Source organism: Lacerta agilis, chromosome 9, assembly GCF_009819535.1.
Source record: "Lacerta agilis isolate rLacAgi1 chromosome 9, rLacAgi1.pri, whole genome shotgun sequence".
In the NCBI taxonomy this organism is placed as follows: Eukaryota; Metazoa; Chordata; class Lepidosauria; order Squamata; family Lacertidae; genus Lacerta; species Lacerta agilis.
The window spans coordinates 24,716,148-24,728,443 of record NC_046320.1 but is presented as its reverse complement, the minus strand read 5'-3'; the positions used below and the strand labels follow the sequence as shown (position 1 = coordinate 24,728,443).

At 45.3% G+C, this 12,296-nt stretch overlaps 1 protein-coding gene across 1 annotated transcript; it reads left to right on the top strand.

Annotated features, from left to right (window-relative positions):
- Nucleotides 1-1,292: 1,292 nt before the first annotated feature.
- On the top strand, nucleotides 1,293-5,303 carry HELT (helt bHLH transcription factor). The gene is made up of 4 exons (XM_033160196.1): nucleotides 1,293-1,559; nucleotides 2,194-2,298; nucleotides 2,604-2,700; nucleotides 4,503-5,303. The coding sequence occupies exons 1-4, from the start codon at nucleotides 1,533-1,535 to the stop codon at nucleotides 4,988-4,990; spliced, it is 717 nt and encodes a 238-aa protein (XP_033016087.1). The 5' UTR covers nucleotides 1,293-1,532; the 3' UTR covers nucleotides 4,991-5,303.
- Nucleotides 5,304-12,296: the final 6,993 nt, after the last annotated feature.

The window sequence follows — 12,296 nt, the reverse complement described above, 5'->3', positions numbered from 1 at the left end:
AAGTTAACAATGCTGTGAAAATATGTTTGCAGAAAATAGACAATTGTTGGATTAGACGTATTCAAGTATGAAATAATGCCTTTTTGTGTAAAAACTTCAGCAATGTGCGTGTACAAAAGTTCCCTGTGGCAGTTACTTGCTCCCTTTGTGAGCGTTGCGCTTTGGCGTCTCCACTTGGCGCATTTCACTCCCAGCCCCTTTAAACGCGATTGTTTCTTTCTTTCTAATGACATTTACCGGATCAAAACATGCTGTTAATTCGATCAGAAAGCTTTACCCTCCCTAACAATGCCACAATAATTTCTCCTGAAGTTTGTTAAATTGACCAAAATTAGGCAAATGAATAGGGGGTCTGTAGGCGACCCTTCTCGCAGGTGACACCACATAATGCACTCTCAGACCAGCTGCGATCCCCTCTTTATTTTGCCCCTCTTTTCTTTGACCCGCATTATTAAGATTTAGGCCCAATGAAACCATTCACACTTTTCAATGGGATATTTTCCTATAGGATAATAGGCTACAAATTGAGCCTCTCCAAAGCGGCAAGGAGGGGGAAAATAACAACCTCGAGACACACACACACACACATACTACAGAAACGACCGTCGTGTGCCAAAGGTTTGCGGGAGGCTCCTAAGGTCTGCAGAGGGGAGGGGAAAAAATTTAAAGGACGGGGGGGGGGGAGAGAGAGAATCTCGTGCCAGCCTCCAGTCCCCACACCTGCCGGGGTGTCCCTGCCACATAAAGCGGGAGAAACAAAAAGGCCTGGCTGCCATCTCTCATAAAGATGGACGTGTCACCAAGTCGTGTGAGAAAAGCCTGAGAACAAACGGGCCCACTCCGTCTCCAAGGGCTCTTCCTTGAACTGGGCGGAACAGCCTATTAAGGGCTTACTTAATTACTTTAATGACTCTGGACAGGCTTTAAAATGCAGTCAGCGCTTGGACAGGGAAGGAGGGGGCGGCAGGGTGTGTGCATGTGTGTGTTGGGCTGGGGGGGAGAGTGTGGGGTGCCTGGGATTTGTAAACAGGCGGCCGTCGTGTGAGAGACCGACCAGGCGCTTGGCGGCCCAGTGAAAGAAGACGGCCAGTGTTTCGCAGCCTGCAGGCGCGCCACTGCGCTCAGCTCGCTGCTCCCTCAGCCCTGCGCGGGTCGTTGCCATGCAAATGCCCTTCTGGGGCCGATCACGTGTCCTTTGAAGGGCCACGTGGAGTGACAAAGCTGATCTGACGTCCCCCCCACCCCACCCTTACACGCCCTTTATACTGGGGGGTGGGGGAAGACCCGAACATACACACATTTTAAAAAACTGATCTTTAATGCATGCCTCCTCCTCCTCCTCCTAATGCTGCTTTCCCTAATCCTGGGGAATCAGGCAGGCCATGAATATGTCCCCCCCCCTCCCTCAGAAATGATCTCGCTTTATAAACCGCCCCTTGGAAGTTAGGGCTCTGCAATCCACCTGGGCCACTTGAAGGAGGACATCGGGTGCCTTCTGCGAGCTTCTCCCCCAGCAGCGGCTTCTTGTCACGATGGCCTCCAAACTGAAGGAACGGAAAGTGAGTTGGAGAAGGGAAGGTGCCCTGCGCACTGCCACCAAGCTCGACCTTTCCTCAAGGAACTGGTGGCGCTTAGCTGCACAGGCTTAGACATCGGTTTTGAGGCTTGTGGTTATGTGTGGGATGGGGTGGGGGGGGCAGTACCAGAACTCAGGAAACAGAAAGAAAGAGGCAAAGTCTCGAAACTGCTGAGATGTAGGAACCTTGCAGTATTTGGCGCTTCATATATCTGGACGTTTCAAATCTGGTACGAAAGTTTCCAGTTTTGAAGCTTTGCTGTCCCCCACCCCAGTTTGCCTTCTTAGGATTATGGTACCACCAGCGGATGATGGGCCCATTATCGTCTCCAGCTGTAGGGATGCTGTATTGCTAAGTTTTGGGGAGGTTTTTGTTTCTTTTTTGTCTCCAGTATGTCAAAGGCTTGGAGAGTTGGATAGGAGGAGCTCACAAGTGCCTGGCTCTTAAAGGGCTGTTCCAAGCTGTACAGAAGTAGGTTGTTGAAGGGCACAGAAGTGTCTGGAGACGTCAAGAAAAATTAATGGTGATGGAGCAACTTCGCGTTCTGATGCGATGCTCCCTTCCATCTTGCCGTACCACACGTGTGTCTAGCCTGTCGTTCTCATGCATTTTCCAGAGGATCCCGGTCTCCCATAAAGTGATCGAGAAAAGGAGAAGGGACCGGATCAACCGCTGTCTGAACGAACTCGGGAAGACGGTGCCAATGGCTTTGGCAAAACAGGTGCGCATCCCAAAGTTGCGTTTTGCGTCACTTCGGCCGAGAGGGGAAGCAATTTGCGTACGTGGGGTTACTTAGGAGTGGCTGCTGCTGCTGCTGTTTTTGCGTGGAGAGGGGGGTGTATGTGGCATTTTGCAATATAAGGGGATCGTGATCATAGCTTTGTGAATGAAACAAGTGTGGCTTATTCCTGCTCATTTGCAAGCCTTTTTGTCGTTACGTTAACTCACACTGCTGGATTCAAAGCTCAAAGTGCACGGGGGTGGAAAACAACTCCCTGAAGTCCTGTCTGCCTTTGTGCATTTCAGAGTTCCGGCAAGCTGGAGAAAGCGGAGATCCTGGAGATGACCGTCCAGTACCTGCGGGCCCTTCACTCTGCAGATTTCCCTCGGGGGAGAGAAAAGGGTAGGCGCGCTCTTCTTCCGTGGCTGTGCGTTTCTGGCCACGCAGGCGCGCAGGGAGAAGACCCTTGGCCGGGAACTGCTGGCTGAGTTCTGAGAAGTCTTGGGAATGGATCACACTTTGCTGTAGGAAATCCCACTAGTGAAATTGGGGGATCCTGGCGACACGGATGGAGAGGAAAAGAAATCCCAGCTGGGGACACTGGGAGGGATTTTGGACACAGATTAGTGGTCCAGGGCTTATATCGCCGAGGGCAACCCACTAGCTCTTAGACTCAGACCCCCAGTGCAATCCTCTATAAATCTTCTCCTAAGTAAGTCCCATTGAATACAATGGGGCCTGCTCCCAGATAAATGGGTGTGGGGTGGTAGCCTCAGTTTTCAGTATGTGATTTGGGAATCATTGATTCTACCTCACAGTGAATGGATTGCATGGAACATAAATAAACAATCCTTTACATGAATTAAACTCCCGCCCCCCCTCCCAAGGAGTAAGCAAATTAATGGAAGGTTGAGCTCTCTGTGATTAGAGACAGTACATTACAGTAGCTTATGCATTGGTTTGAGCTTTCCAAGCCTGGGTGGGTGGTTTTGGAGACAAGAGTGCAGGACTCAAACAACATTTGATTTGATCAAGCAAGATAACTTCATTCCCTGATAAGGAAGGATTTTACAGACTTGTGAGATGTAGAATAATGAACAAATAATGCATTTATTATGGCACAATCTTCTGTGACCAACAGCCCACTTCTTCAGCTACATGAAGCATTAATACTCAGCAGATGTATATGCTGTGAACATATACTCAAATGGGTGTATATATCTCACACTTTCCAGTGTGTTTTCCCATCACAGGGGTAGGGAGTGAGCTCATCCACACTCCCTTTTGTCCTGCAATTTATTCCATTTGCCGCATGGGTCTGAGAGGTTTTCTTCTGTCCCTCTGCCTTCCCCTGGAAAACCCAGTTTACTGCTGAATCAGAACATACATAAATCTGGAGAAAACCCATTTGATGTTTGTTCTGATGCAGTAGTAAACCACAGGTTTTCCCAGGGGAAGTGGCAGGACAAAAGGAAAACCTCTTGTCTGGAAATCATGACACAAATGTAAGTGTGGATGAGCCCTTTGTTGCACAAGAGCACCAAACCCACTCTAATTGTGCAACTTTAATTTGCCAGTATGTGGCTGAAACCTATCCGAAAACAGCAACATTCTTGAAGCATCCTTTGTCATGTTGCATTGCCTTCCACAGGGTGCCCTTGTTAACCAATGCACCTTTTCCCATGTGTAAAATGGTCAGGTGAAGAAGATACAGGTGAATGCTTGCAAAGGTGCAGGAGCCTTGTCCTACTTTTTTACTTGGTCACTCCACTGAGGGACCCCCCCCCCCACTTGGGAAGCATTACTTTCCAAACTCTACTTACTAAATTAGGTAAAACAGGTTCCCATTTATTTGCTGCAATAGGCAGGAAAAACAGGGTGTTGATTGTAGGGTGGGGTGTTCGAGTTGCTTCCCGCCCCATGTAGGCAAGATCTAACCCCATGGTTCCCAACCACACACCCCACAGAGGGAAATTTGATTTTTAAGGGGGGCAGTTCAAGAATGAGTTATTAATAGTTAATGGCCTTTTAGGCTTCCTCCATGTGAATGGGAGTTCACTTTTTGAATAATAAGTAGACTACTATATGTCACGGGGGGGGGGGGGGGTTAGGATTTTAGAGATGCTTAGGTGGGGCATGGCCAAAAAAAAAATAAAAAGGTTGGGAACCACTGCTTTAACCCAATTTTTCTTTCTTTCCAACAGAGCTTCTAGCCGAATTTGCTAACTACTTTCACTATGGCTACCATGAGTGCATGAAGAACCTAGTTCACTACCTGACCACAGTGGAGAGAATGGAGACCAAGGACACCAAGTATGCCCGGATCCTGGCTTTCCTGCAGTCCAAAGCTCGCTTTGTCACCGAACCCATCTTTTCCTCACTGGGATCTCACCCAGAGCCAGACTTCTCCTATCAGCTCCCACCAGCTCCAGACTGCTTGGGCCACAGCCCCAATGACCCTGTGTTCCAGCAGGGATCTGGGCACGGCCCCTTCTCCTGGCACAGCTCCGCTAGGAGCCCCACTATCCCTTACCTCCCCAATGCTCCTGTGCCCCTCACTGGCCATGGGCAGCAGCGCAGCACTTTCTTGTCATCCGTGCAAGGTCTTGACCGCCATTACCTCAACCTAATTGGCCATTCCCACCCCAACACATTCAGCCTGCCTTCTGGCCAGCATCCATCGGTGCTATAGCCCACGTCTGGCATTGCCAGCTGGTTGTCCAAAAAGGGTCCCTGTGTCTTAAAGAGCTGCCAGAGAGAGAGAGAAGTGTATGGCTTTTGCCTTCCCAGTGTTGCCATGCCATTGACTTTCTCTGTGTCTTGCAGTTCCTAAAGGCCCAAAATGCCTTCTGAGGCCAGGCAGTGCCGAGCTCACCTGCACATATTACCTATTTATATTATTTCAAGAGAATAAATTATCTGGCTTCCTTTCACAACTGTAAATAGATATGAAATTAACGGTGGAGTGAAATAAAGATATACTTCTGGAAAAAGGTTCAGCCTGAGATATGTTTTCTGTGTTTATTTATTCATCCTTCTGCCAGCCTGTTCTTCTAAATGTTTGCTCTGATTTGGGCACAAATGGAGAAAGGTTAGGTGCACAATAGGTTTGTTTTGTTTTACCTTTTTAAAGAAAGCATTTTAAGAAGAAACAAACACAGCTAAGGGGAATGGAAACTGTATTTAAGCGGTGGGAAAGATGCCTGTGCCAAATGGCTAAGGATGGTATCGTACGGCAAGAAAACCAGTAGGTTATTATGCTATTGGTTTGATAGGAACAAGACTTTAACTTAAGCAGATGTGTCCTTTGATGAGGGATGGGAATACCCTTGCGCATATACAGGTATGGTGTTGTTTGTTGTTGCAACCTGGCCTTGAGATCTCCATGCTTCCTTGGAAGCAAACCTTATAGGATTTAATCTCAAGGGCTCTGGAGCCAATTCACACAATCATATTAGCATGTCATGGAATCATAAAATCACAGAATTGTAGAGTTGGAAGGGACCCCAAGTAATGCAGGAATCTCAGCTAAAGCATCCATGACAGAGAAAGGGGGCTGTTGAATGGATCATTGTACATCTCAACATGGAGCTGTTTTACTACTGCCCCATTAAGGCACCCATGGAGGCCTCACACCGTTGCACATGGGAATGCACTAGGTACCGGCTGGACTCCAGGTCCACCTGGGGCCCACTGCTGGAACATTTCTTCAAGCTGCCTTATACTGAATCAGACCATTGGTCCATCCAGAAGTCCTTCGACCTTCTACCTGCAAAACATATATACTCTACCATTGAACTATGGTCATGTCCCAATGCTTGTGTGGGGAAGATGTTCACACGTGGGTGATCAACATGCAGCAGTCATATAACCTGTGTGACTGCAGAAGCAGGTAAAAGATCTACAATACTGCACATACCACAATGGCTGTGTGTGTGTCCAGCCCCCCAACCTCATGCAAAGTTCAAACAGCTAGAGTTTCCATGTCATCCTAATTGAATTACACACACACACACACACACACACACACACCCCAACAGTGATCTCATGGAAGACGACAAGTGTCTGAACGAGACCTGGGTGTTTGCTGCGTAATTCAATACACTTTGGGAAGCTGGGCAGTGATGACCAATTACATGATTCGGTCACCCTCAGATGATTCCTGATGTGACTTCCACATCTTAACATGCTAGATTCAGTCATGTTACTTGATCTGGTTCTAGTGGAGGATCAAAAACAGAACCCACTGACTCTGGAGCAATTGCTCTCATTCCGATAGCTGTAGATTAACATACTTCTGAGCAAACATACAAAGTTGCATTGTTAATTTTTATTCATCCACATTTGATTTAAGTGACTATTAATTGCAGATGGGGAACTTAGGGTTGGTTATAATTATGTCCAAAGATGTCTGATGATTTCCTAGTAGAGGGATTTCAGCCCGGATTATCCCAGCATTTGTTTATTACTGTATTTTAAAATTCTTGTTGGTTTAAAAAAATCTTTTGAATATTCTATTTCTGTACTTTACTTTCTATTCTGGTTTATTTCTGGTTTATTGTTTAGTTATACTGCATTTCATATTTTTATATTGTATGGAGTTGGTTTTCAATGGACAATATAAGCAGAGTATACATACCGGTATTTAAATAAACAAAACAAAGCACAACGACTCAGTGAATCCATAAAGAAAATAATGACTAAGCCTACTTGAGGTGAGAGAGCTCTTTCCAGGATAGTTTGTGCTTCTGTTTATATATGCATTTCAACCAAGTAATGCTACAATTCAACAGAAATGCACTGAGGCTGCAAGAAGTGAGATTTTAACTTGCTTTCAGATCGTACACTTCCTGTCTTTATGCAAAACATGCAAGGAAGCCCTGTAGGGAAATTGAAAGGCTCCAATTTTACATTGTACAGTAAGGTGAAGTCTTACATAATGAGGATAATAAGTTTTTTTTTTAATAATAAAAAAGACAAAGAAGTACTCAAATCCCGAAAGACAAATCCCCATGCCCTTTCCCAATCACCTTTTGCAGGCTGAATGGAATGTTACCATATATAAAATGAAAACCAAAAAGGGAGTGTAAAACACAAAGCAAATAAGGAAGAAAAATACTTACTGCCAGGGCTTTTGACAGTTTGGTTTTATAATTGTTCAGAACAATGGTAACAAAATCTTGCTGAGCTACATAGGCAGCAGGGGCGTCTTAGCCATAGAGGCTGGTGGCGCGGGGAAACATGGTGCCACGTTCTGGAGGGTGCCAGGGAAGAGGCGGAGGGTGGACGTGGTGCCTCCCGGCATCAGCTCACCGCCCTTGTCCACCTCCGCCACGCCGCGCTGCACCCAGAGCCTCCTCCCTGCCAGAGAAGCCGCCCTCCAGCCCCACCAGCAGCGCCGCCCTTGCCCGCCTCCAGCTGCTGCCCGCCCTGAGGGAAACAGCCACTCTGGGTGGCTTCAACAAAATATTAGAATACGTACAGTAATCCATCAAACATTAAAAGCGTCCCTAAACAGGGCTGCCTTCAGATGTCTTCTAAAAGTCTGGTAGTTGTTGTTCTCTTTGACATTTGGTGGGAGGGCATTCCACAGGGTGGGTGCCACTACCGATAAGGCCCTCTGCCTGGTTCCTTGTAACTTGGCTTCCCGCAGTGAGGGAACTAGTCTCCCAGGTCATTCTCTGTCCTTTAGGCTTGCAAATTACCTTACCTCCCAATACATTTTAGGTTTTTTTTTTCTCAATATCAAATCAATACTATGTTGATCTGTTGTCGTGGGGCCCCTAAAACTCTGCCTATTTGGTAATCCAGCACTGTTTGGCTTGCATATGGCACCTGATGCTAGATCTGCGCTGTTTCTCTCTTTCCATATAAACTATTTATTTTTAAACTGCATTAACATACCTCCCCCATGGGGGGAAAAATCCTCCATGCCATATTGGAGTAATGTCATCATACAGTATTTTTGCATTTTTATGTATAAACAGATATTTGAGCTGATCTTAAAACCATGTAAAGGACAAACAGACTTCATTTTCAGCAGTTCACAGCAGTGTCATTGACTAAAACTTCAAAAGAGTTAACACCAGAAAAATGTTGTTAGTTTAAAAAATGATATAAAATTTGTCAAACTAACAAAAAGTAAAGGTTTTGGAAATCCAATGATTCTAAAAGTTACTTTCTGAATTCAGGTGTATTAATCACGCTGTGTTCTCGAAACTACTAACATGAGTTTGGCCAAACTGCGAGAGGCAGTGAAGGATAGGCGTGCCTGGCGTGCTCTGGTGCATTGGGTCACGAAGAGTCGGACACGACTGAACAACTGAACAACAACAATCACGCTGCAGTGTAGTTCTCCCCCCCCCAAAAAAAAATCCTGTATTTTAATATCCTATTATTACTTCAGGTTGCATTTACCTTTGCTGTGTTCTAGACCAGGGAGCATTCATTTATGTGCTATGGGGGGAAATATTTCCCTACGTGTGTGCCAATCAGTATTTTACATTGTTCAGTGTGTTTTGGGCTTCCGGATCAGTTGACGGAAGGTAAATTAACTTATTCCATTTCATTCTGCAGGCTTTAGGGAGATCTGAGCTGGATTGTTTACTAAGGTCATGGAAGAGGCTGACCCACAATTTGTGAGCCATCAGCTCCATTATCCTGAGACAGACAAAAAGATCCTCATTACAATGAGTATAAAGCATAGTGTATTTCTTCCATTTAAACTGTAAACACAGAAAAACCGGGTGTGACAGATTGACTTAAAAGAGGTCATATTGGTGGACAATTTGAGGACAGGGAAGAAATAACTGTCTGTTTTGTCAAGACACACTTGTGGCTCCAAATCCAAATGAGTGCTGTAGGAAATTAGCGCTTGTTAAATGTCCACAGGAATAATATAGAAGCGGCAGAAATTGAGTGGCTGGCGCCCATTATTGGAAAACATGTCTTACACTCATTTTCTTCATCCCTTGAGATAGAATATGGAGAGAGAAAGAAGAAGAAGAAAAACTTTTTACTATTTCTTTCTCTCTCTCCTGGCGCAAGCCATTCAGAAACTCCTGCAGCACAGAAGCATTACAGAGATTGTGTTACCCTGGAAATATAAATTATTATTAATTTATTCAACTTTTGGCCACTGTTAACCAAATTAGACAAAAACCACCACACCGCCCTCCCTCACTTTCTTTTGCTAAGTAGATATTCTCTCTGGGATTAGCACAAGGCCACCACATTCAAAACTTAGGTCATTTACATAGAATTCTGCAAACTTGCAGTGGCCCATGACAGTCTTTGTGGCTCAAATGTTGTTCTTGATCTCAACACCCCCTGCCCCAATTTTCATTTCACAGAGGAGGATAAACCCTGCTTTAGATTTACAATGGCTTTGGGATAAAAGTCTTGTCCCCTTGTTTCACACCACACACACACACACACACACACACACAGATATTTCCTTGACTCTCTGAACCTCCTGTATCCATCTGTAGCCCTGAAATGCCTCTGCTCATTTCTGCCTTCTGCGATAAAGACCGAGAATTACTTTGGAAGCAGTTTCAATTTCCTTCCATTAAGGACAATAATGTTAGTCTTGGCCCGAGAAGTATCTGGAGGCAGAGCTAAGAGTTCAGCGTGTCTCCCTCCCATCTTGTCTTCCCACAATGTGTCGATTCATGCCGCCTCCCCTTCTCATGCGCTCTCCTTTTAAGTAAGTTGTATAGTGCTGGTTTCCAGGAGCCCTCAACAAAACACAGAGAAAACTTCCCAGTGGTTTGGGCTGGAGGTGATCCATTGTTGTGCCTCTGAAAGGGACAATCTCTTGTTCCTTGGGCTTCATCCTTGATTGGGCAAGAATAAAAATAATCATCCCCATGAAATCAAAGGTTCTCTCTGCCCATGGGAGTAAGGAACAAAGCTGCTTGCTAGGACCAGGCCTCAGTCTCCTTGAATTTGCCTTAACTGCTGGAGGAGCCTTACAGTCAGCATGGGTCTACCCAGTGACCGGCAGCCTTCTTAATACAGAGGTCACTTGTGCTTTCAAGCGTTATTGAACAAACAAACCCCAGAGACTCTTCAGCCTGGACTGCCCCGGGACCATGCAACTGGGTGAAGTGAGAGACAGAGACCAGTCAAGAGCCAATGGGAAGGTGGCAGGCAAGATTCAAAGACTAATAATAATAATAATAATAATAATAATAATAATGCAATATGGACACAGGGCTTTGCACACTCTTCCCTTACTCCCAAATGTATTCTTTCAGCAGTCAAAAACATGTGCTGTCCAATACCAGTTGCAAGTCATGAAATGGCATCAAGCAGGTCCCTAGCTGCACAAAACCCCAGAGAGCTAGGTACACCTTCACTTGATATAACACAATAGCATTCTCATTACTCATGGCAGAGGTGGTTTTAGGGTAGCGCAACGTGGGGGGGGAGGGGAAAGGGCGGCAGCGCTGCAAAAGTGATGTAGGACAGCGCAAGAGGCAGGGAGGGAGCTGAATTTTATTGCTGCCCAAAGCGTCACAGAAATTTGAGGGCCCCAAATCTGCCACTGAACATGGCTTGCTTGTTCTTTCATAGCAGGGAATAAGTGATTTATTATAATTCACACAAGCACTTGCACAGCTATGCCCAGGACTGCATTGCGGCGGTTGACTCCTGCATATAGACAACTAAGGCACAACCGTCCAAATACATGTACCCTCTTCAAAACAATGGGCAGTTTTCATAGAAAGGCTGAAAAGCTGTTCTGTTGGTTTGGGAGTTTTTGTTTTTTGTTTTTTTTTGAAAAAAATCCAACCAGGTAGCTGTGTTAGTCTTCTGTAGGGGCAAAAACAGTAAAGATGGGGGTGGGGGGACACCTTATTAAAGTAGACGCTTTTGCAGGCATGAGTCCATTTCAAAAGTTTATGCCAGTTTTAAAAACGCCACAAGGCTCATTTTTCCTGTTGCCTGCAACAGACTAACAACACAGTCCCCCTAACAATGTCTACTTAACAATGTCAAGTCTTATTTAGTGCAGTGTGTCTTAACTGCCAGGTAAATGGGCTAGGATTGCAGCCTAACACAGAGAACCCTTCTAGTATTTTCATAGTATTCTATGAAAATACTTACCTATATTTTGGAAAGGGTAAATTTATTTGGAGAGTATTTCGCCCACATGTCGGACAGGTGCTCATGTTAGCTTTTACATTGAAACAATATTCTTTTGTTGCTTTTAGTGGGGTGTGTGGGTTTTCATTTGCTTTTTGGCAGAAACTTCTATGAGATTGTGGTAACACTGCTTATCCGTTGCTGCTTGTTGATGCACGCCTGTCAAAGATCACTTCTGTGCAGCACTATAATACCTATGCCGTTGTGCACAAGTTCATCTTAGGTTTTGGTTTCTGGGTGTGTGTTTTTCCCTGTTTATTTTTAAAGGATACATGGCCCTTGAGCCAAGACAATGTAGAAGTGAAAAGATGCAGCGAGTCCCTGTGGTGGGCTCAACTTAAAGAGTCCTGCAGGGTTAAAGGGGAGAATGTTCAGATTCATCCAAGACCTGAGAAACTTGACATATGTAACCCTTACATGCATTGCATATAGAAGCCAGAAAATAAAGGTGCCCCCCTAATGAGTTTTTTTTGCGGTTGGGTGAGCGGAAGGGGCTGCTTCAGAAGACTAATAACTGAAAAACCTTCCAGAGCTTTTGTCTGGAGCAATAGCAGGCACTTTCCATCCCTTTTGAGGAAGGGGTAGAAGGGAAAAAAGGCGGCCTTTGGGGAGCCTCCACGAGAGATGTGGGTTTTAAGGGCGACCCAGGTCATACAGAACTAATCAAGCGAAAACAATAATAAAATTAGCCTGACAGTCAGCAAGTATCTGAGAGGACTTTATCAGAAAAAAGAAAGAAAATGGAAAAAAAGAAAAGAAATGGGGAAAGAAATAAAGAAATAAAGAAACTCACTTGGAGCAAATCCGCAAGGTGTCATTGTGCAAATGGGGAGGGCGGGAGGATT